This window comes from Eutrigla gurnardus (assembly GCF_963514095.1).
Source record: "Eutrigla gurnardus genome assembly, chromosome: 12".
In the NCBI taxonomy this organism is placed as follows: domain Eukaryota; kingdom Metazoa; phylum Chordata; class Actinopteri; order Perciformes; family Triglidae; genus Eutrigla; species Eutrigla gurnardus.
The window spans coordinates 21,081,302-21,103,493 of NC_139926.1; the positions used below are offsets into that span (position 1 = coordinate 21,081,302).

A 22,192-nucleotide genomic window follows, 5' to 3' on the forward strand; every position below is an offset into this window, starting at 1 on the left:
GTGCGTCTGCTGGTGTGGTTGGGTTAATTGTCGGGACAGAAGGCCACGCAGGAATATGTGTCCCGAGTGCTGCTGTTAAGGCTTACTCACAGGGTTGCCTTTTCATTCGTCCACCTTTCTGCACAAAGAGCAGAGGAGGGCCATTATCGTGGAACTTAATAGCTGCCGCCTGAGGTGGAGGAGAGCAGTTTCTGATGCCGTGACGCCGTGTTTTCATCTGTCGTATTGTCTTTCAAATAGAACCGGACACCTCCGCCGTGCATGCGGCCGATAACCCGGAGAGATCCCCGCTTCTCTTTGCACGGATGCTTTTTATTTTTTTTTAATGGAAATAACAGCATCACAGAGAGGAAGTGTGCGTGTCTTTTTACCCTCTGTGATACTAAACTTGGATTAATCAAATGAAAATGTAGCCCCCGCTCAGTCCCCTAAGTGCCCATTCTGCCTATAGGCAGTGTAGTAACATCACACATGCGATAAGAATAATTGGCCATCATGGCACAAATACTGAATTATGTCCACTACATCAGGTAGTGACATCGCCATGCAGGAAACTCATTATTTTCCAATACAGGAAAAAAGGTTGGATTTGACATTTCCATTGTTATTTCTCTCCTAGATGTTGAAGGGAAGGAGGGGGGGGCACAATGACTGAGTGGCTTATAAGGATGCCTGTAAATGAAATATTGGCTTACGTACTTAAAGCGTTTATTACCAATATTTTTAGATCAAGAATTAATCCGCGTGTAATGTCAAATCCCGTCGTGGCAAAAACCCGCAGAGAATCATCACCCAACTCTGCAATTCCCCTCGGCTCCAAAGCCATCCATCACGTATTTCAGTTCATGGTTTTACAGCCCACAGCTGAACTGTTTTGGTTCAGTCTCACTGGTCTCGTAAACATTGTTTCCAGCAGCTGCAGGCGCTTAAAAATCCCACTGCACCCTACCTGCTCAGCACCAAACAACTGATGGACAAAGTGGCCGCTAGCTGGTGAACATAGTGGAGTATTTTACAGCCAAGAAGTTGGTGGAGACCAAAAACGGAGTTCGAGTAGCGTGAATATTCGACGCAATTTCATTTTTACTCCTAGTACAAACTCCTTATTGCCATGGCATTTTGCATCTCTACATTGGCTTCAGGTCAGGCAACCATTACGATACTGAAAGATTTGGTTCCACATTTCCACGGCTCCACTGGATTGACAAGCCCGAGAGGAGTAAACCAAACTTCATCATAATGAAGGGATAGCAATCAAATGCCACACAAATGCCTGGTTGTGGCATGTTTTCTGTGTTTGATGTGTTTTTGAGTGACAGTTCTAAAGCTGCGAGGCGTGAGCTACAGGATACCGTGGCTCCAGGAAACATTTGGATTTATTCCAAACTGCTGTTTAGTTTTTTTTGCCTTTTTGTTAATATCAATAAAAAACGTAACGTAAGTTTGCTCGACTGCGTTCGCCATGCAGAGAGAAGGCTCCACATCCTGGTAAACGAATGCAGTTCAATTGAAACCCATGATTTCTCATTCGAAAGGCTTGCATTTTATGTAGGTGTTGTGCAGCTGTTTGAGGCCAAAGGTCACTTGTAGTTCCTCTGTGCAGTGGGCACACATCCATACGTGCGCTGTAAATCAGTTGCATTCGTTTGTGTGCGTCTCTTTGTGCTCGCGTGCGCATGTATGTGTGTTTGTGTTTGACTCCCTCCTACACATCAGATTGCAGAAGAAAAGGACAACAGCCTGACACGGCCATCATGGTTGTCCTTGTCCTACGCACCAGCCTGTGTGCGAGTGAGTCCAACAGCTAGCAGCAACAGCAAGCCAGAATCCCACCGCTCTTCTCTCTGAAAGCTCCCGTATACCCTCGCTGTCCTAGAAAGCACCATAGGAGTCACCGTGCTGGCGTACGTACAGATCCTAGCCTCCGCACTTGGCAGCAGTCATTCATTCCCAGCACTGTAGTAATATCGTAATCGAGCTGGAGAAAAAAGGCTGGGCGAATTTTCAAAAACCGAAGCAGCCTCTCTTCTTCCTGTTGTTCGCCGTCGCCGGACAGGAGAAAAGCATTAAAAACGTTAATCTTCAGATGTGTGACACTATAAAAAATTAAGTTTGGCAGCTGGGTGGGAAGTGAGATGGATGGCTGAAAAGGCTGAGACGAGGAAATTGAAAAAGAGAGAAATGGGGACAGACGCGGCAGTATTGGAAATGGGTAGCGGGGCGATACTGAATAGTGTGTGTGACCAATAAATGATGAGCTCTTCCTCTCGACTCCAATGTGATTGGTTACGCCGCCCCCGAGGCATTACCCACAATACCGCTGGAGCTATAGGGGTGCCTTTTTAAATAGTCTCTGCCTGATGCGACTCCTGAGGTTAATGCAGATACAAAAAAAACCGCCATACAAACTCTAAATGCAATTAGCCAGCACAAATTGAGGAGACGGAGAAAGAAAAGGGACCGAAGGAAGAGGCTTGACGTGAGACCTGGGAATTTCAATTAAGGAAGAAGGAAAAGGGGTTTCGGCAAATCGTTTTCAGAACACACCGCGGCAAAATACCACGGTTCTCCGGTCACGCCTTTCGTTCTCATATTTACCGTCTACGTTTTTATTTGCTTCCATTTTTTTCATGGAGAAAGGGAATCTGTACACCTGCTGTAGGCTGGAATTCTGTAAAGCAGACCACAGGTTTTACATGCACATTTCAGCTGAGCCTGGGCTAAACATACATATAGGGTAAGGGTGGCTGAATTGTGCTTCTGCTGAGCTCAGCGTGTGTGTGTGTGTGTCTGATTTGTGTCTCCCCCCCCCCTACCTTTTCTTTTCACGAGGGAGCTGGCGCTGCCAAGTTGCACTCCTCTACTTCACTTAATGAGATAGACACAATGCGGAGATGTCATCCTGCATTCCATCTCTTACACCGGGGTGACACCGGGACCCCCCTCTCCTCCCCCCGCATTCTCCCATATCCATCGCCTCCACTCCACCTCTGTCATCATCATCCGAATCCGTCGTTCCATCAATCCGAAAAGCTCCAGAGTCGATTGAGTCTGGTCCACCGCCTCGGCATCCCCCCCCCCGAGCTGGCGTTGGCCATGCAGGTATATGGGTTTGTCAATACGGCTGCTCTTTGGGGCTCCATCACAGGAGAACAGGCACGCGGTGGGTGATTAAAGCACATGGCATAAGACGGCGGAGGGAACCAGCGATTGAATAAAGATAAAGGAGAAGTGATGAGGATCTCTTTTCTTTGGAGGAGGCAAAAAACGGGTGAAGTCTTGCGTCGACAAAAGAAAGATACAGTCGGATTTACTGAAGGAATATAAAGTGGAGAAAGTGTCGATGAATAGACAAGGGGAAGCTGTATCTCTGTGTCTGTTGGTATTGATTGGGAGCAGAGGCCTGTGTCTGACTGGAGCATTTTATCTCCCTCGTCTCTACTTGCAGTGACACTCCAGCTTTCTCTGCTCCCCCTCTCTCTGGCCTTACCATCACCTCTCAGTTTCATTTACTATTACATTCCCTTCTCTGCCTTTTGTGTGTGTGTGTGTGTGTGCGTGTGTGTGTTGTAAGCACGTACTGGCTGTAAGCTGCAGACCAGGCAGGACTCCAAATGGAAAGAGATTTTTATCACTATGTCTGGCTTGCCATTTCCTTGCACATCTCATCTACTTTAGCGGACAGGGCTTCCAACGCAATAACATCGCTGCCACTCGGACCCGCCGTGCGGAGACGCTGGCGAGTCGCACGGCATAGCCACAGCCGTCAAGTCAGGACAGACGTCGCACCTACGGGATAATTGAATCGGAGAGAGACGGTGCTGTAGCACTCCCATCGGGAGAAGTCATCCTTTCTACTGAACACCGCTGAAGACGGCTTTAAAAAAAACCCCGGCGGATCACTGTAGACAGTACAGATGCGGGAAAAGAACATGTGACACTGTGAATAAAACAGTTCTCTGGTAGGGATAACTGTACTATACTGTATGCACATGTGCAGTTCGGGGACAGCTGTAGTGGGTTCAGGCTTACACGTGGTTGAGAATAATTTTAAATGTCAACAGTAATCCTCACATGGAATCACGGAGGCTGAACTCAAATGTGGGGCAGTTTGGATATTGGACAAATTAACCGCGATCATTGCCAAAGTCGAACAGGGACCACAGCGATGCATTTATGGATGTCCGGTTTTCGCAGGACCCGTGAAAGATCTTGTGACCTAGCTGACTTTCATAGATAGTACCTTTTTTTAAAAAAAAAAAAAAAAAAAGGGACCTGAGAACAGAAACGCTCATCCGCCACCATGTTACACCGAATATAAATTGGAATCCGGCTCAACTCTGAAGGTGTGTTTTATCCCTTTTATCCCTGCCTCTTGCTCAGTGTGTGAAATACCTGGCAATCGAGCCCCTTTTTAGTGCTCCAGTGTTGTGAAGTCCTCCAGAAGTTGAGGCTTTCAAGGTCCCTCAGACCCCTCCAAGTATTCCACACACTGCTCTTGCTCCAAATATTGCTGCTCAATAGGATGGCAGGCTAATTCATTAGGATGCATTCGCCATTAAACATGGAGCTGAATGTTCTTTTAGCCTAGAGACACACTTTCAAGCATACAATGCCCTGCACATTTTGGTGGTTACCCTTATGAAAGTATAAACGAAGTCACAGATCCTCTGCATTTAGCTCATCGCCCACGCTACTGAGCTAGGCTAATGAGAAAGGATTTAATGTGCTAACAAAGACGTGTGTGTGTGTGTGCGCGTGTCGGTGTCGAGCGTATATGTTTATTAATGTTTATATAATGGGCTAAAGATGCGCCACTGTTCCCTGTAGTTGATTTGATTAGCTTAGCTAAGCGCTAACCCTCAGGGGCCCGCTGCCTCTTCTCTGTGAGATTAACAGAACACAGCCACAGTTTTTGAATATGAATTTCGGCATGAATATGGATGTGAATGAATTTGCTGCTAACGAGTGTTTGTGTTCACGTCGTTAAAATGTGTGCTGGTGAAAGAGCGGCGCTCGCGGTATAATGGCCTCCAGGACTGTGGTCCAGGATCCTCGCGCTGCTGCATTGTTTGATGTCGGCGGGCCGCTTTGAAGCTTGATCTCAACACAAAGGAGACAGGAGCTTTTTTTTTTTTTTTTTTTTTCCACCCCGGTTCAAGCTATGCATCTGATAACCCCTTTTGACACCGACACGACTGCACACGCCGGGCGTCAGAACCCATTTACACACACTCATATGTACAAGCAGATGCACAGATATATACTCACACCCTCACTAGAGGCGGGTTATTTAAGGTGCTGACATGTACAAAGACTAGGGAGTAGCTGCACCCAGGTAATTTTTTCCACCCGCCCAATGCCAACTAGTGCTTGGCAGTGATGTAGCCGTTAGCAGACGTGGGTGTGGTGAGAGGTTCAACAGCAATACCGTTTTCATCCCGCAGACATCAGCTGTAAGCCTCTCTTCCATACAAGATCCGTAGTTGAGTTCCTCATAAGACGAGTCACCACCTCCTCGTCCCCGTTCTTGGCACGGGTCTGCCATTAAAGGCCGCTGATACCAGTTTAAAGATTAGCATTGCACCCACCTCATTAGCATGCAAATCACAGGCTCATTATTTGCAATGGGAAACAGAGGTTTAGTTAAAACATCTGATGTAATGGATTTGAGTGTGGGTTTGCGGAGCCAGCCGCGGGCTCTTTTTTTTTTCTCGAGTGTTGAAGTAAAAAGTAAGAGCGGAGACGGCTGGGATGCCATACTCGTTTTGGGGAGGCGGCGACGAGGCAAGCGAGACGATGACCCTCAAGCTCCGTCTCAGGGACGCACAGCTATCTAAAATCTGTGAATCCAGAAATGTACACACAATATTATTTAATATTAATAGCTAAACGTCTTGACTTTGGGACACACACATCAGAGACGTGGCCTGTCCCCGTCTCTCTCTGTTAACTGGGGAGGTGTGTGTGTGTGTGTGTGTGTGTGTGTGTGTGTGTGGGTTGGGTTGGGGTTGGCATATGCCTAATTCCCCCTCCGCGCTGGCAGCTCAGACAGACAGTTGCTCCCTCATCTGCTGCCCTGCTGGATGGGTGCCTGGTGATCGAGTGCTGCCCACCTCCCATAGCTACACTCCATTTGTCTTTCCATTCTCCTCTCTCTCTCCCTCAAAGACACCGTCTCTCGTAACGCGACGTGCTCACACCTGATAATACGCCGCACCTCTGGCCAGCTTCCACACTCCGATCCACTCAACCCGCAGCCTTGCAACGTGCCCTAACGAGCGGCACTCTAGAGCTAAACCGTTGTGTGTCTATGCATAATACAAAAGGCTTTTAGACATGACTGTGTTCCTGGACTCGCTCGCCAGCGTACCTTTTTTTTTTGTTAGGGGGGCGGAAGCCATGTGGAACTGGCCAGAAGACAAGTCTTTGTATACTGATTAAAACACAGTGATATTTTGTTGGGTTTACACACACACACACACACACACACACACACACACACACACACACACACACACACACACACACACTCACATAACAGAAACGGTCAGATGGCTGGGGCTATAACTGGTTCTATCCTCAGGGAAGTCTTTAATTGGTCACCGCGCTTTACCATCTGGGGCCGGGGCGGACGGAGGGATGATGGGAGATGGTGGGAGCGCCTTTAAGGGGTATGGAGAGAAAAAAAGAGGGGGGGGGGGATGGCAAGTGCAGCACAGGGGATGGAGCTTATTAGTTTTAATACGTGCACCTCCAGTAATATTAGAATCATAATAGACTTGATAAATGCCGTTTATAGTGTACAAGTGGGAAGGTGTCTTGTGTGTGTGTGGATGTGAATCATTGCACATGGTGTTTTATGTGTGTGTGTGTGTGTGTGTGTGTGTGTGTGTGTGTGTGTGTGTGTGTGTGTGTGTGTGTGTGTGTGTGTGTGTGTGTGTGTGTGTGTGTGTGTGTGTGTGTGTGTGTGTGTGTGTGTGTGTGTGTGTGTGTGTGTGTGTGTGTGTGTGTGTGGGGTAATGGCTGTGGGGCGTGTGTTTGTGCTGATGTTGGCAGACGGAGCAAAAAGCCTGCACGTGTGCTAACAACCTGCAGGACGGCAGCGATGGCGGAGACAAACACAGGGGTGGTGCCCCGTACCTAATTCTCTCTCTCCCAGCGAACAGACGAAGAAGATGGAAAACGCCAGAGAACGCGCACGACTGATGAAACGGATGGAGAAAGTGGCTCTGAAGCAGATGAGATGGGGGGGAAAAAGAAAGAGGGGAGCAAGGAGGAGTGGGGGATAGAAGGAATATATCATGTGTTTAGGCATGATGAGCAAATCTTTGATGCTCCAAAGGATTGTAGTCAACGATAGCTCTGCACACAGCTCTTCTCAAATGCTCTTAGGAAGATTTGTCTTTCATACTCCCACCTCTCTTCAGACTACCCCTCCTCTCACGCCTTGCCTTATAATCTCCCGCTTACTCTCCGTCTTCCAAACACACTCACTCAGGCTCATTTCCTGGCTGGGCCTCACTGAGAGGTTGTGTCATATTGTGTACACGTTTGCGCGCCCGTGTGGGTTTTTTTCTTTTTTTTTTTGCGTGCGTCTTAGTTAGTGTTAAATCCTCTTCGCCCGCCTTTGTGTAAACAGTGTCTCATATTTGAAAGCTCCTTCTCCTCCACGGATCCCTCTCTTATCGCGGCGTTCAGCCTTTTTAACTCCACGTCACCATTCTCCCTGCTTCAATAACAAAAGCCCACTCCTTCGCTCGCTGCCCATCTTTCTTTTCTTCTCCCACTTTCTCCCTTTTGTTGTCGTTATTCGTCCGGCGAGGAAACCTGGACACATGCGTAGAAGTCCAATAAAACAAACTGTGTGAAGCTTGTGATTGGAAAGGAGGATTCGGACGTATTTCTACGTATTTGTGTTATTATTTTTTGTTTATTATCATTTGTAAAACGGCTATTCCCTTAGTTTTTTTAGTAATTAACGCATTTTGGAGGACATAAAATTTGTGTTATTAACCCACTGTGTGTTCTTCTACAAACATGCTAATAAGCAGCACAGCCAGCCCTTGGGACTGTGTGTGATTCAGTGACCCAGTACAGCTGAGTCTGGAGGAAATGTTTGGGATTAGAGGGGAGTACCTCAGTCACTTATACTGTGTGTGTGTGTGTGTGTGTGTGTGTGTGTGTGTGTGTGTGTGTGTGTGTGTGTGTGTGTGTGTGTGTGTGTGTGTGTGTGTGTCAGAGAGCAGCTGTCCCCTCAGGCTTGACTATGTGTGTGTTTGTGTGCTTGGGTGGATGTGTGTGAGAGAGAAACTCAGATTTTGATGTGCCTCTCCTTCTAACTTTAGGTATAAATGAGCTGTAATAGCCACAGGCGTCTGACTCAGTTCTGTCTCCCTCTCCCTCTCATACACGGAGCAGATGTTGCTCCCCTTACTACATCTACGACTCCCTAGGACAACAACTATTGACGGGGGTCATCGGTTGACTGACATGTAAAATTCAGCCCCTCGCTCTAAGGCGGCCGCGAAGAGGACGAGCCGGAATAAGTGATAATTGGGTGCTGACAAGCAACTCGTCTCTTGGGGAAAAAAAGAAACTCACAGATAATATGGTAGAGAGAGAGAGGGGGCGTGGACCGAGGGGGGGGGATTGCGTAGATTGAAGAGAAAATTGCGAGGAGAAAAATAGGACAGAGCCTGAAGAAGAACGTACGTAGACGGTGGGAGAATGCTTCAGAGACGCCTTTTATTAAACGGAGAAGCCTTTTCCTTTCAGTCGCTGTGACCTCTGTGTTAAAGCACAGGACACACACTTACACCCACACACACCCACTGATGTTCCATTAGCGGGAAGACCTCACAGCTCCCAACTGAAAATCTTATAACGGCATCTGTAAGTTCTCTCATATCCTCTCAACCCCTTCCCTACACCCCTCCCTTGTTTCTGTTTAATCTCCCTCCACATTTGTAGAAGATTGGATGTGCTGTGTTATGATAGGACTGTGCGGAAGCCTCTTTGATCACACGGGATCGTGGGAGACTTTCAACCAGTAGCGCCTTGTTTAAGTAATAATAGGGCAAATTAGTTTTAAGTTGTTAGTTTGTTTCCTCCTCAAAATGGTTTATGCTTTGGGGTTATGTGATTTAGAATACCCATCTGTGATGTAGACAATAAACAACTGTTAATACATTCATAATTCACAAGGAGCTCATTTATTCTGCACCCAATCCACTCAGAAAGGAAGCCTCGTTTTGACCTCGATCATTTTTTTCAAGCACTTTTAAAAACGGCAGCTTACAAATTGCTTTTGACAGCAAAACACAAGGTCCATCCATATATATATATATATATATATATATACATATATATATATATATACATATATGCATATCAGCAGAGCAAGAGAAACCATAGGTAGATTTGGTAAAGTACGGTAAAAAGACAGTAGAAAGACCTCAAAAGATAAATAAATAAATAAAAATACTATTAAAACTTAAAAAGAGTATACTGTAAAAAGAGAGCGACAGCTCTGACATGACTCATTCAAGACTAAACTCAACTCAGTGTTCATTCAAACTAATTCCATGACTTGATAACCCTAGAATGCACGCAATCAAGGTCCTACAGTCTGCCGACACAGTAATTATACGGTAGTGAAAATGCCTCGGCTCCTTGGTTGCCCGTTGTTCCATAGATTAGTGCGATGTGTTAATGAAATGTGAATGTGAAAAATCATTTATGCCTCTGCTCTGACCAGGAAATTAGCTGAGTCAAAGTCAAACAACTAACCAGCTTTGCAATCTGAAAGCTGTTTGCTATTTACAAACATTTGCAAGTGAGTCCTCAGTGTCATATCCACATTCAGACGAATGAATGTGCTGTTAGCTTTCTCATTAAATGCGAGGTGTTCAAGGGCATGATCAACACACCATCAAACTGTAGCTCTATGGACTACAAAACATGCAGTAATTACATTTAAAGCATATTAAGGAATACATTTATATATGTATGTATATATATATTTTTTTTGTTTATTTCGAATCGTATCCCTAAATGCAAATTGTATTAAAAGCACTTACTCATAATTGGCAGTTTGCTTAACCCGTCCTTGTCCTGTCAGAGCTTAGCTAGCATCATCAGACATGGCAGGCCTGTCGAGCTTTGGATTTTCTCCACATGCTGCAGCGGTGTGCACGACGCTGAGGCACAGCATTTAAAGACTTTGAAAGGATGTTGCCTGTTTTTTTTTTGTAGCTTTTCCAGAAACCAAAAAACGTTAGAGCAAATTACCGGCTAGAAATGAGAAGCATCCTTTCGTCTTTGAAATGAAGGAAGACCTTTTGTTTCAGGAGTATAAAGAATTCTGGAAGGTAAATCTGTCACCGACCTCACTAGAGACTAAACATGTGATGGGGTTGATATTTCAAACAAACATGTGTGAGCATGTATAAGTTATAACTCCTCGAGCAAGATAGTGATTTATGTTGCCATGTTTTTATTGGTTTCTTTTTGGTAGCCTATAGCATCGGCTAACAACTAGACACACAACAAACACAAACGAATGTTACTAAAGTGCCCAGGATCCCCGGGATTTATGCATCACGGACGGATGAAAGTCTATAAAAGTCACTCCGAGTGGCATTTTTATTATAAAAGGACCGGTCCAGTTCCACTCACATCCCGAGTCTGAAGTGAGGTTCCACCACTGGTCTGTAATAGTAGCCTGTAAGTGGGTTGAAAACATGAGGAACTAGTGTTGTAGTCTCACCCCCTCTAAACAAAGTCGCCGCCGACGATATTTGCGCCATCGAAGCCTCCTTCTCAGTAGAAATCCGGACATCTCCCGTCTCTTGGGAAAATGAGGGAATGATGCACGACCATTCAAAACCACTACCGGGTTTCTAACGATACAAAACTTAATGCAAATGGGTGAAGTATTCCTTTAAGGGAACGTGATATCTCTTGGTACCGTTCATTGCTTATTAAAACCAAAAACAACAGAACCTACTAATAACGGCGCTGTAGCAACGCACATTAGAACTTAATAAACACATAATTGTTTCCCCGGGTCCATAAGGTGCACACGCCTTTATGCCTGTGTTGCATAAATATGCAAAAGCCTCCCGCTGTGCACCCAGATCCCACACGGCAGACTTCAACTCCAGTCTTCATCTCTTCTTCCACTCGCCCCTTTCTTCTCCGTTAAAGAGGGCTCCCTCATGTCTCCTTTCTGGCTCCAAGGCATGATCCTAACGCTGGCCTTTTTTTTTCTAGTTTTTAACTCTGCATCCCGTTCTTATTATCAGTTCAGGCTCTTGGGGATGGGGTTTGTAGACCTCGGTTCATCAGAGTTTGCTTTTCTGGTCGCTCGTGGTGGTTTCGTTTGAAGACCTGCTTGAGTTCCAGAAGTGCTCGCTCTGTATTGTTCGGCGGATGTGCGTTGGTGTGGGTATATGCATGATTTCAGAGGAGTCAGAGTGACAAGCACACCATCTATGTATAGGCTACAAACGGAATCGTTATCGATGTGAGGTAGTTTTAGCACTTCCTGCCCAGCGATCATGAAGAATGTGTGCTGTCGGCTACTTGATACATCAAGCAAAAGAGCACTACCTTTTTTTTTTTCTTCGTCTTTGCTCCTTTCCTCCCTCTTTCCTGTTTGTCCCCTTGTTTTTCTTCCTCCTCCTTTACCCTACTCTCCCTCTCTCTTCCAATTTCCTAGTCGAACCACTTCATCCCTCATTGTGACTCATCAACCGCTCTCACCGAGAAGAACAAAGGAGTGGAGGATGTGAACGGGCAGGCTAATGGATAATAGTGTGAGGAAAGACAGGTGTAGGCACAGTTTCTGTATTTATCTCCCTACTTCCTGACCCGGTACGCCTGCATGTGTTCCAGGCGTACCGGGTCAGTAAGTGACGTCTGTTTTCGCCGACGAGGCCCGGCTCGCATGAGGCGGAGCTGAGGAATCGCCCACTCGCTCTGTTTTCCTCTCAGCAGTGCTCTCACTTTCACAGAGTAATTAACAATAATTACCCTACTGGCTTTGCCAAATGGCCATTTGCTTTGCAGCAATGCACACACGGACACGGACACTTATCTCCATTACACGGCCAAAAAAAACGTCGGCTGTAGTCGAGCATCTGCAGCGTGAATGCCATACAAATAGGGCCAAGAGTATGTGGTAACCCCATTAATTAAGGTTTTTTATGGATTTGGATTCTTGCTTTGAGTTTGTCTCCACAGTTGTGATTTGCAATGGCATTTAAGACAGTAATGTGCTTCCAGGGTTTCGGAAACATTTCAGGTGTCTTAATTTATGGTCTAACAAAGAAATCGCTGTGGGAATGTGATCCATGGAGTCCAGTTGGGGTAATAGATGAATGCATTTAAAGGTTTATCAGACACCAAAAACACAACACACGGTTCTGTAATCCAACACGGCTATAAGTCTGGAACTATTTTATCTTTCTTCATGACAATCGTGAGGTAAAACAGCAGAAATAAGTAATTCAATGAGCCTTTTTCTGGCGACCCCTGCACTGTTTTGGCAGAGATAAGTTGGTAGCCGGTCCATGAAGGGCTGGGTACTTCGGCTCAAGCCTGTTTGACCGCAGCCCAAGATTTTTGGTATGTAAGAGCTTCGCTGGCCTACACAGCCGTAACCTCAACCCCTTGAAAGATTTTTGGAATGTAACACCCACTGTAAGCCAGGCCTGATCCCCCCCCCCCTCCCCCGCCCTCCCCACCAACACCGGTGCCCAACCTCACTAATGCCTTTTGTGGCTGAATTGGAGCAAATCCTTACAGCCAGTTTCCAAAAAAATCTTGTGGAATGCCTTCCTGACAGCGGAGGATTTTTGTGGCAGCAGATTAAAGCTGTGGAGTAAGATGTACAACAAACACGCACGCATTGTGGAAGTCGGCATCGCGGCGGAGCTAGTCGGGTCAGCCAGCTCTCAGAGAGGTTCCTGTTGACTGCATACAGCTTGTTACATTACGTACACATATATTCAAATATATGGCCATCATGGATATTAAACCCACCTTTTGATATTTAATATATTTGATTTGCCATTTCCTGACTGACCTAGCTGAGGCTAAGCTATCATCACTCTCCATAAAATAAACGGCAGAGACCTGCTGCCTATACACTCTCATTCAACACCTTCAACTTTCAAAACAGGCACATAAACACATCCATTGCACAGACACAATGGAGTGGGACGTGTGGGTGCATGCATGTGTTGTTTTGCGTCGTTGAAAAGGCGACATTGTGCACTTATTTGAGCCAGAACTCTAACATCCAGAGGGCAGCGCGAATCTCTGGAGCTCCATGAGCTTCTCCCACGACCAGACCATCACAGAGAGCACAGTGTCTTTTTGAAAAACATGTTCCCACAAACACTGCTATTTTGATTTTCTGTTGTTTTTTGTTTTTCTTTCTGTAAGGAATCTGTTTTGCTTCCACGGCTTCAATAATCACTTTACAGCGACGTTAAAGGTTTGGGTGCATGCGAAATGTTCTGATCAGTCTTCTTAAATTATCATTTTTCTCCTCATGTTGCCTTTTTTTTTTGAGAAAATCTCTTTTCCGTGTCCCTGTGCCCCCCCCTCATCCCCCCACTTCTATCCCTGTGTGACTGGACTTAAAAGTCCAGCTAGAAGGATGACAACCGCTGCTCACTTCAGAGGGCTGGGAGAGGAGGGGTAGATCAGGAACGGAGTGAGATGAAAGCGGAAAAATTGCAGATGGGGTTGAGCAGGAAGAGAGTCGTTTTAAAGATTTATAAAGGATTGACAGCGTGTGTGTCAGTCAAAATGCAGAATAACACAGGCATGTTTTTTTTTTTTCTTTGCGTCCACACACGTTTTAAAACTGTGATTAGCTGATTTATCAGTCAGAAGTGTTTTAATTGCTTGTGTTTCGGAGGTTCCACTCTCTGCGGATGGGATACAAAGTGAAGAAAATTTCTCTTTAAGTTGCTCCATGTCCTTAAATAGAATGCATTTGTTTATTTTATGGTTATAAAGACTGGCTCACTGAGTTGTACTGAACCCATTTGCAGTTTTTTTTGTTTTTTTTCTCCTCTGAAGCGGTGAAATGACGGCGCTAAATGTTTTTTTTTAGAATTTGTTGTAAATGCACTGAAGAGGCATTCCAATCAACCTCAGCAGACGTTCTCTGGCAGTGTTTCTGGGTCTAGTGGGGAGATTAAATACATGTATTAAATCTGGAATTTGCTGCACAGCAGGATGGTGTGTGTGTGAGATTGACTTGTCAGATAAACTACCGTGCCCTTGTTTATTTTAAGGAAGACACGTGTTACCAACTGCATGGACGTGGCTCATTGTTGTTTAATAGTTTTTAAAGTTGAGGTCTTAGCTTTTTGGTGTTTTTTTTTTTTTAGAAAGTGTTTTGTCTGCAAGAACAAATTAGAATGTCCCTAGATTTGTCCGTTAAGGCTATCATAATGGTTTGGTAGTTGGACACGCTGCAACTGATGATTAAGAAAGTCAATACAGTGTCCTCACAAGTGATGAGAAAGGGTGTGTGTGTGTGTGTGTGTGTGTGTGTGTGTGTGTGTGTGTGTGTGTGTGTGTGTGTGTGTGTGTGTGTGTGTGTGTGTGTGTGTGTGTGTGTGTGTGTGTGTGTGTGTGTGTGTGTGTGTGTGTGCCAGAGAATGCCATCTCATTCTCTTCTTAATCCTTCCCAGATTGAGTTCAGTGGGGCTACCGGAGGATCTCCGTGTGTTTATAACCTCCGTCTGACCCCTTGGAAATGCTGAGATTGGCTGGTGCTATCTCAGACACATCTGTATGCTGGAATCTGATTGGCCCAGAGGACCTGAGATAAAGATAAAGTGTTGAATGTGTCTATATATGAAGCCGTCCTGAGGGGATCACCCATGTGGGTCCGCAGAGGGTGTCGCTCTATCGGAGGGGGTAAGGGGGGGTGGGGTGTTGTTAGAGTAACCTCCCCGGCTGTTCTCGGAGGCCATCGGCGTCTTGTGGGAGGGTTGCCACGGCAACGGCAGGTTGTAGCGTAGGTGTGTTGTTGTGGTAACGGCATGTCTACAAGAAGGCTGACGTTCAGTCGGTGTTGACTGAAGAGTCGGAGTGAGGCAACACCAGTTGGTAGTGGAGCAGATTTTGTAATGAAAATGATCCTTTATTTGATCTAGTTATGATCTTATATGGAACATGGAGATATTCAGGCTAAATCTATATCACACTAATTAAAATGTGTAATTTCTGAATGGATATGTATATTGTAAAATCACATAGTGATTCACAAAAGTGATCAAACAGATTAATAACTTCGATACCACAAGGACTCATCTTATCCGTAACACTTCACTCACCATCCGTGTTCATCTTTAATTACGCAGATAACATTTATTCCGACAACACATTTGCGGAACAATAACCTGAGATACCATACCATCCCGATCTGATTCCTCTGAACGTTAGTAAATGATGATATTGAGGAATTATCACCCAGCGGTTCCAACCATTAGCAGGAACTGATTGCTCAGCCCGAACCTGTAAGCTCCGGCATACGAACACGAATACAGGCCAACGAAGACTCCCATGTTAGTCATTCCATCATGCAACCAACAAACAAATATATCAGCAGAATAGTTTTATTGCTGCCCCGGACTACAATTTGCCTCGCTGCTTGAGTGTTTATCAAACACTCAGGGTAATGAAGAAGTGCATCAGAGGGCATATTCCCTTAGACCATGTCAGTATATTTAACATCGCTTCAAAACTATTGCTGGGAAGCGGTTTATCCGTTGTCTCAGCGTACGCGCCGCCACAATGCCGCATCTCATTAGCGTGCCACCGAGTCTGACCCACCTGATTACTCACTTTCTTTCCCTGCCACTTCTGTTTTATGGCTGTTTCTCTTTGAGTGTCTTGTTAAACTCTAATAACCAGATGTCAAAGCCTCTTCTCTCCGCCTCCTCAATCTTTTTTTCTGTGATCTCTCTGCCTTTGTACCCCCGCCCCCTTCGTTTGTTTCATTAGTGGTGTTGGTCTCTCTGTTCCTGCAAAACCCCATCGCTCATTTTCACTCCTGTGCTTTTTTTTCTTCTCCCACACACACTAGGCATGTAGCATGTACCTGCACTGGCCAATTAAAGGTGTTTTTTTTTCTTGCATCAGTGTTTATTCTTCGGGTGAGTGGAGGAGAAGCACTGACCTCAGACATACTGATTTGTAGTCTTCGCAGTGACAATCCCTTAAGAGCCCGGATTAGCCAAACATCTTGACAAAGCACTTCCACTTTTTGTGGCGTCTAAGAATCGCTCGCAGTCACACGGCAGAGCGAGAACGCTTCATTTTATCCTCGTCTGCCGTCCGTTGGAAACACTGACCTGTTGTCTCATAGGTGGTGTGTATGTATGAGTAGGATCACATGGCAGCCAGCCACACACATCCAAACAGCTGAGAGAGCACAACTGGATGTCACTAATGTATAAAGTTTTTGAATGGTAGGTCAGCGGTATTTATCAGTCTCTCTGTTTCCACACACACAGTATTTCTGGCTCATATCCCAAAATACTCCCTCAGCTCCTTCTTTTAAAAGCTATATGTGTTTATTTCCGTCGATGCGTGGACGGTTTCCAGGCTGCTTTCTGAAATCATCACGTCTTGATGTCTCTGTCCCCCCCCTCCCCCGTCTCTCATCTCCGCCGTTCTCAACCATCTGGCTTGAAGTCCGTCCTCTGTTCTCGGCCGTGTTTCAGATAGAAGGGGCTGGGAGGAATTTTGTTACAGCAATTTCAGCTTCGCTGCTTGTATATTTTAGTGTGCGCGATCAAAAAGAAAATGTTTGAAAAGTTTAATGAGAGGGAATGTGGCTTTAAGAGGCCAGTGTAAAGCTTTTATGTTCACTATAGCAACACCAAATGAGATATAATCAGTGTGAAAGGAGTGCCGGAGGGGTCTCTGGAGGCTTCTGGTTTGTGTGAGATAGAGAAAACGCCATCAACGCACCCGTGGCATGTGAAATTCAAGTTTGGGTGAGGAAATAGAGGGCAGTCACCTCAGGGGGGGAAAAGAATCTTACATTTACACCTTTTTCTCACACTCGGGAGGGAATCAGATGTTGAACTAACTAACAATAGAATGCCTGTTTATTTTCTCTTCCATTATGGCGAGTCCTCCAACAGCATTACGTGGACTGGTCAAGGGTCCATGTGGTATTTAAGGGACCAAATAACACTTTTACGAGATTTCTAACCTACTCTGACATTTCAAATCGCGAGTGCTGATTCTCTCTTTTCTTTTCTGTTCGCAGTCATCGCCGACTCCTTGACGGTGACGGCTCCGGCCCAGACTCTGTCCAAGGTGGAGGGCGACACGCTTCAGCTCACCTGCGAAGTTTCCCGGACCACCCTGCAGCACACTCACTTATCGGTGGGCTGGTACCTGCGGTCCCCGGAGGACACGGCGGCGCCCCCTCAGGAGCTGGTCACCTTGTCGAGGGACTTCGTGCTGCGCTCCGGGGGGCCGTACCGGCAGAGGATGGCGGCGGGGGACCTCAGGCTGGATAAAACCAGCGCCACGTCCTACAGGCTGACCATTCACAAGCTGCAGCCGGTGGACCAGGGTCTGCTCTACTGCCAGGCCGCTGAGTGGATTCAGGACACGGACGGGAGCTGGTTCGCCATGACCCGCAAGCAGAGCGAAAAGACTCAGCTCCGCATTCAGCCCACTGGTGAGTCAACAGGGAAAAAAAAAAGGGATGGATGAAGATGTTAAAAATGCTGCTCTTCTTTTAGGTCCCCCCTGTCCTTTTGCACGTGGGCCGGCTTCGTCTGATTGCTGATCAGTATCTCACACTAAGCTCATTAGCTTCCTAAAAAGGGCTTAACGAAACCTCCACAGACTCCCCACTTTTGTATTTGTGTCTGTTTGATGGGCAACATTACAAGCACATCCAAGAATAACTTAACCAGCTCCAAACAGCATGGGTGTTTGACAGGGGGGGAGACCTATGGCTCCCACATTTACAATTTCCCAGGCAACCAGTGGCTCAAGGATCAGGAACCAGACGTGTTTTTTCCCCCCAATCACGCCTCGCCAACAATTACACCATTCTAGATTGTGCTCCAGTGCATAAGTGGGAGAAACCGTGCTGCTTTAGTGCGGTTGCCGACTCTGAAGGAGGAGATTGTCTAATGGAGTGGAGGAGGGGAATTACCAACAGAGGGAGGAAGGGGAAGAGGGAGGCGAGGGGAGACATTGGGTTGAGTGAGTAACAAGGGGGTGGCGCGATGAAAGTATGTGGGAGAAAGAGTGGTTTTGTTGGAGAGGCTGATTCATACGATCTTATAAGCCGTCAACCTTCGAGACCTGATGGACCCGAAACAAAGGCGGCTTTTACGACTCCACACATGTACGTGTAACCTCCCACCCGACTTGACCCCCAGCGGCCCCCCGACGCAGCGTGATTCAGCATGCATAAAGAACCTCCCTGTGCGCTTCCAAGAAAAGGGCCGCGGAGATGGGCGATAAAGCGCTCTGACATTAGCTCAATTACCAAGGCGGCATGCGGTGGCGATTGGCTCATGCCAGTAAATCACTTCAAAGTGGAATCGTTTTGCCTTTCCCCCCATTAAGCACCAGATCCACTCCGGACCAATACGACTTGATGGTGCCCCAGATAGTGCTGGGTGGATGAGGAGGAGGGCGGAATGTCGGATGTAAAGCGGGTTTGTCAGACGAGTTCCTGCTACTTCAGGGGATGAGACAAAAGGCACAGAGAGCTCCCCTCTCAACGCCCCTTCGTCTTCCCTGTAATCTATAATGGATGGAGATGTTGTTACGTGACAAAGGGAATACGGCAGAGTTGTACGGCTGTGTGTGTGTGGCTCCAGGTGCCAGTGCTCCAACTTGTGCACGGACTCATTTTTGGATTTCTTAGAATGTACTACTACCATGCAGGCACACCTGTAGGCTGAACTGTAGTCCATGTTGCATCTGTCCATGTGCATATTTGACAGACAGTGATTTAGAAATTTTAGAAAGGAGAAGCAGCAGCTCTTCCATTAGGGCTCCTATTATAAAAGATGGAGTGGATCTCCAGACAGCCCCCATCACTAGCTAATAACCCACAGCCAGCATCAGAGAGGAGCAAGGGACAGAATCCTAATGCACCCTTCGCTCTTGGGGTTTTTTTTCCCCCCTCTCAGTTCCTCCCTTGTTCCCTTTTCTCACATCACCTCTCATTTTCTGCAGTCATGTCTCATCATTTTTTCTTTCTCCTCCTACCTCCAGACTTTCTCCATCATCCGCTTCCTCCTCATCCCTTCTGCTACTCGTACCGAGTTCTCTTTTTCTTTCCTAATTAGCTCCAAACGCTAACACATGCTGCACCTGTGGGGCGGTTTTAAGCCCTCGCTGCATCCTCTTAGCTGAACTCTTCCTGTAAAAATGTTTTTATTAGGGAGCGCCACGCTGAGCGGTGACCAATCCTCGGCAAACCAGCTCACGGGCCTTTTAGCTTTGCACCGCTTTCTTCATGATTAATCCCATTCAAAGGACATAACAGCGTCCTGCTGCCTTTGGTTGGCATATGTGCACTACTGCTGCATCATCAATTATTATATACATAATTTTACGTTTATTAATGGAGAATTAAGTACGCATTCCTCCTACACTTCTATGATTGACAGTATATGCTTTTTATCTTTGAATAAAAACCGCTTCAAGGCCTGCATGTTCCTATATGTGTCAATATTTAATGTGTGTGTGTGTGCATTCATACATTTGTGTACGTGTAAACAATATCGCTCTCCCTCCCTCCCTCCCTCCCCTCCATAACAAATTCTATACCGACAGCAGGCTTTGAACTTTTCCACACGGGTGTGTTTCTCAGGAAGTCTGTTTAAAGTCTTTGTAATTACAGCTCGGGGGCGACCACCTCACTGAGAGGCAAAGCGGCGGTCTCTGATACGTACCGTTCTCTTCTGGAAATTAATACAGCAAATAAAGCTAAAACACACACACACACACACACACACACACACTCTGCACAGACAGCGAGCGGGATGTGGCCAAGTGGAAGAGCTCGCTGTGTTTACTTTGTCTGGGAGAAGAGAGCGCCCGACTGCTGAAGACAATTTTAATGAGACGGGGGGGAAGGGAGGGGCTCTCTGTTAGATCAGCATATTACCTGATGCACTGTGTGACCTCAAGCTCTCTCTCTCTCTGTCCAATCAGAAATGATTCTGCTAAACATAACATAACTGATCTTTTCCCCCCCACAGATCGGGACTTCAGCATCCAGGTGAACACGGAGCGACGGTCCTTCACGGCCGGTGAGCCGCTGGAGCTCCGCTGCACCATCGAGGCCCAGAACGTCCCGGAGCGCTTCTTCTCGGTGTCGTGGGTCTTCAGCAGCTCACCGGTGGCCGTGGTGGGCCCCAGTGCCGTGCCTGTCCTGGGCCCCGATTATGTCGCCCGCGAAGCCGCCGGACACATGACCGTCCGCAAAGAGAGCCCCAACGTGCACTTGCTCAAGCTGCAGAGCCTTCGCCCCGAAGACGCCGGCAAGTACATCTGCCGCGTGACCGAACGGGAGAGGACGCCCACGGGGGACTTCATCGACCGCAGCAAGAGGTCCCGCAACGTCCAGATCACAGTCCAGCCGCTCAGTGAGTAATAATCTGTTCACCAGGCCACCGGCTTACTTGTCCCGTCCTTAGTTGTCAATTACGCTAAGAATGATGAGCTTCTCATAATAACCGCTTTATCTTCATGTAGGCCGTGTGGTCACGCTGTGATTCTTCCTCTCCTCTCGCTGTATCTTCCTCTCCCTCCCTCGCTCTTTCTCCAAGGTGGCCTATAACAGATAGCTGCACAGCCACTATTGTTGAATGAGAGTAAAATTATTCCTGATGTGTTTTCTGTTTGAGTGGATTGCTAAGGAATGGTAATGCAGCATTACGGCCCTTCCCGTTTCTTTGGCTTAGCTGGGGGGGGGGGGGGGGGGGGTAACACTATAGCGGGATAATGGAGAGCAGAAGAGTCCGGACTCAAGGAGTCTGAGCTAACAGCCATGAAATTAAAGCGTGAAGAAAGAAAAGAAGCAGAGAAAGGCGGCGAGCTCTCGAGGGCCGTCTAAGTGGCTCCCCCGGCTAAATGAACGTGTTCTGCCGGGGTAGACCTCTTCAGCTGGGATAAGCAGGGGCCGGGCCGGCGGGGTTGTGTCAAGCTCGCAGCTGATCGATGCAAATTTACAGTCGGACCTTTCGGGGGGAAAAAACCCTTCTCACAATCCTCTCATCTCTCGCTGAGATTCTATCTCAGTGGAAGGAGGAGAATGCCCCTCCACCGAGGGTCATTTGCTTCATCCCCTCTTCTCTCTGCACCGCCATGCCTCGTGGGGCTCGGACCGTGTGCGGAGCCAGCTGCTGCCAGCATAATAAAACATAATAACCGCCACGGAGAAGTATCTCCTTTCATGCAGCCAGCGGTACCTTATCCTGACCGCTCTGCCCCCCCCTCCTCTGCTAAATCAGCCCAAAACAATGACCTGCAGCAGTCCCCAGGGAACCGTCTGTATGGGAGGTTTTGTTTTTCCAGCGAAATCTCGTAATGCCCCATAAAGGATGTTTATGGGGTTTACACAGGATAATGGCTACGGTTATTGGAGGAGAACTTCCGTGATATACAGCAGAAGTGGTCAGGAAGGCATGTACGCGATGCACAAACTGTCTGTCTGCTTCCTCGCACGCATACACGCAATTTCAAGACGTGCCTCATCACTCTAATTGGGTGAGAGTTAGTAATCGGGTGCGACGGGGGTTAAAGTTGACGAGTCGGAGGCAGACGGAGGTGACGCCGAAGGAAAAATGGACGTAACCACTTCTGACAAATCGGACTTGATGGATGAGTTTACCTGTGCAATGAGAGAGGGAGAGGGGATTAACATGCCACCCTAAATCTCTGTCTTAGATAGAAAGGACGAGTGCAAGGGAAGGGGAAGCAGAGAGGAGATATACTTTTATTGAAAGGAGAAGTTAAAAAAAACAGAGTAGAAGGAGCTGGTGGGGGGGGAATGTGAAAATGAAATGAATAAAGTTCAAAGAGAAGGAAATGCGACAGTTAAAGTGAAGCAAAGCTGTCTTGAAACCATAGAATCTTATTGGAAAAAGGATGTATGTACCTT

The 22,192-nt window shown here is 46.8% G+C and overlaps 1 protein-coding gene across 1 annotated transcript in view; it reads left to right on the forward strand.

Annotated features, from left to right (window-relative positions):
- igsf3 (immunoglobulin superfamily, member 3) overlaps positions 1-22,192 on the forward strand; it is a 61,691-nt gene that overhangs the window by 17,443 nt on the left and 22,056 nt on the right. Inside the window, exons 3-4 of the mRNA XM_084023287.1 lie at positions 17,315-17,734; positions 20,289-20,675. Of these exons, the coding sequence (XP_083879413.1) occupies positions 17,315-17,734; positions 20,289-20,675 (807 nt within the window). The remainder of the gene's footprint in view (positions 1-17,314; positions 17,735-20,288; positions 20,676-22,192) is intronic.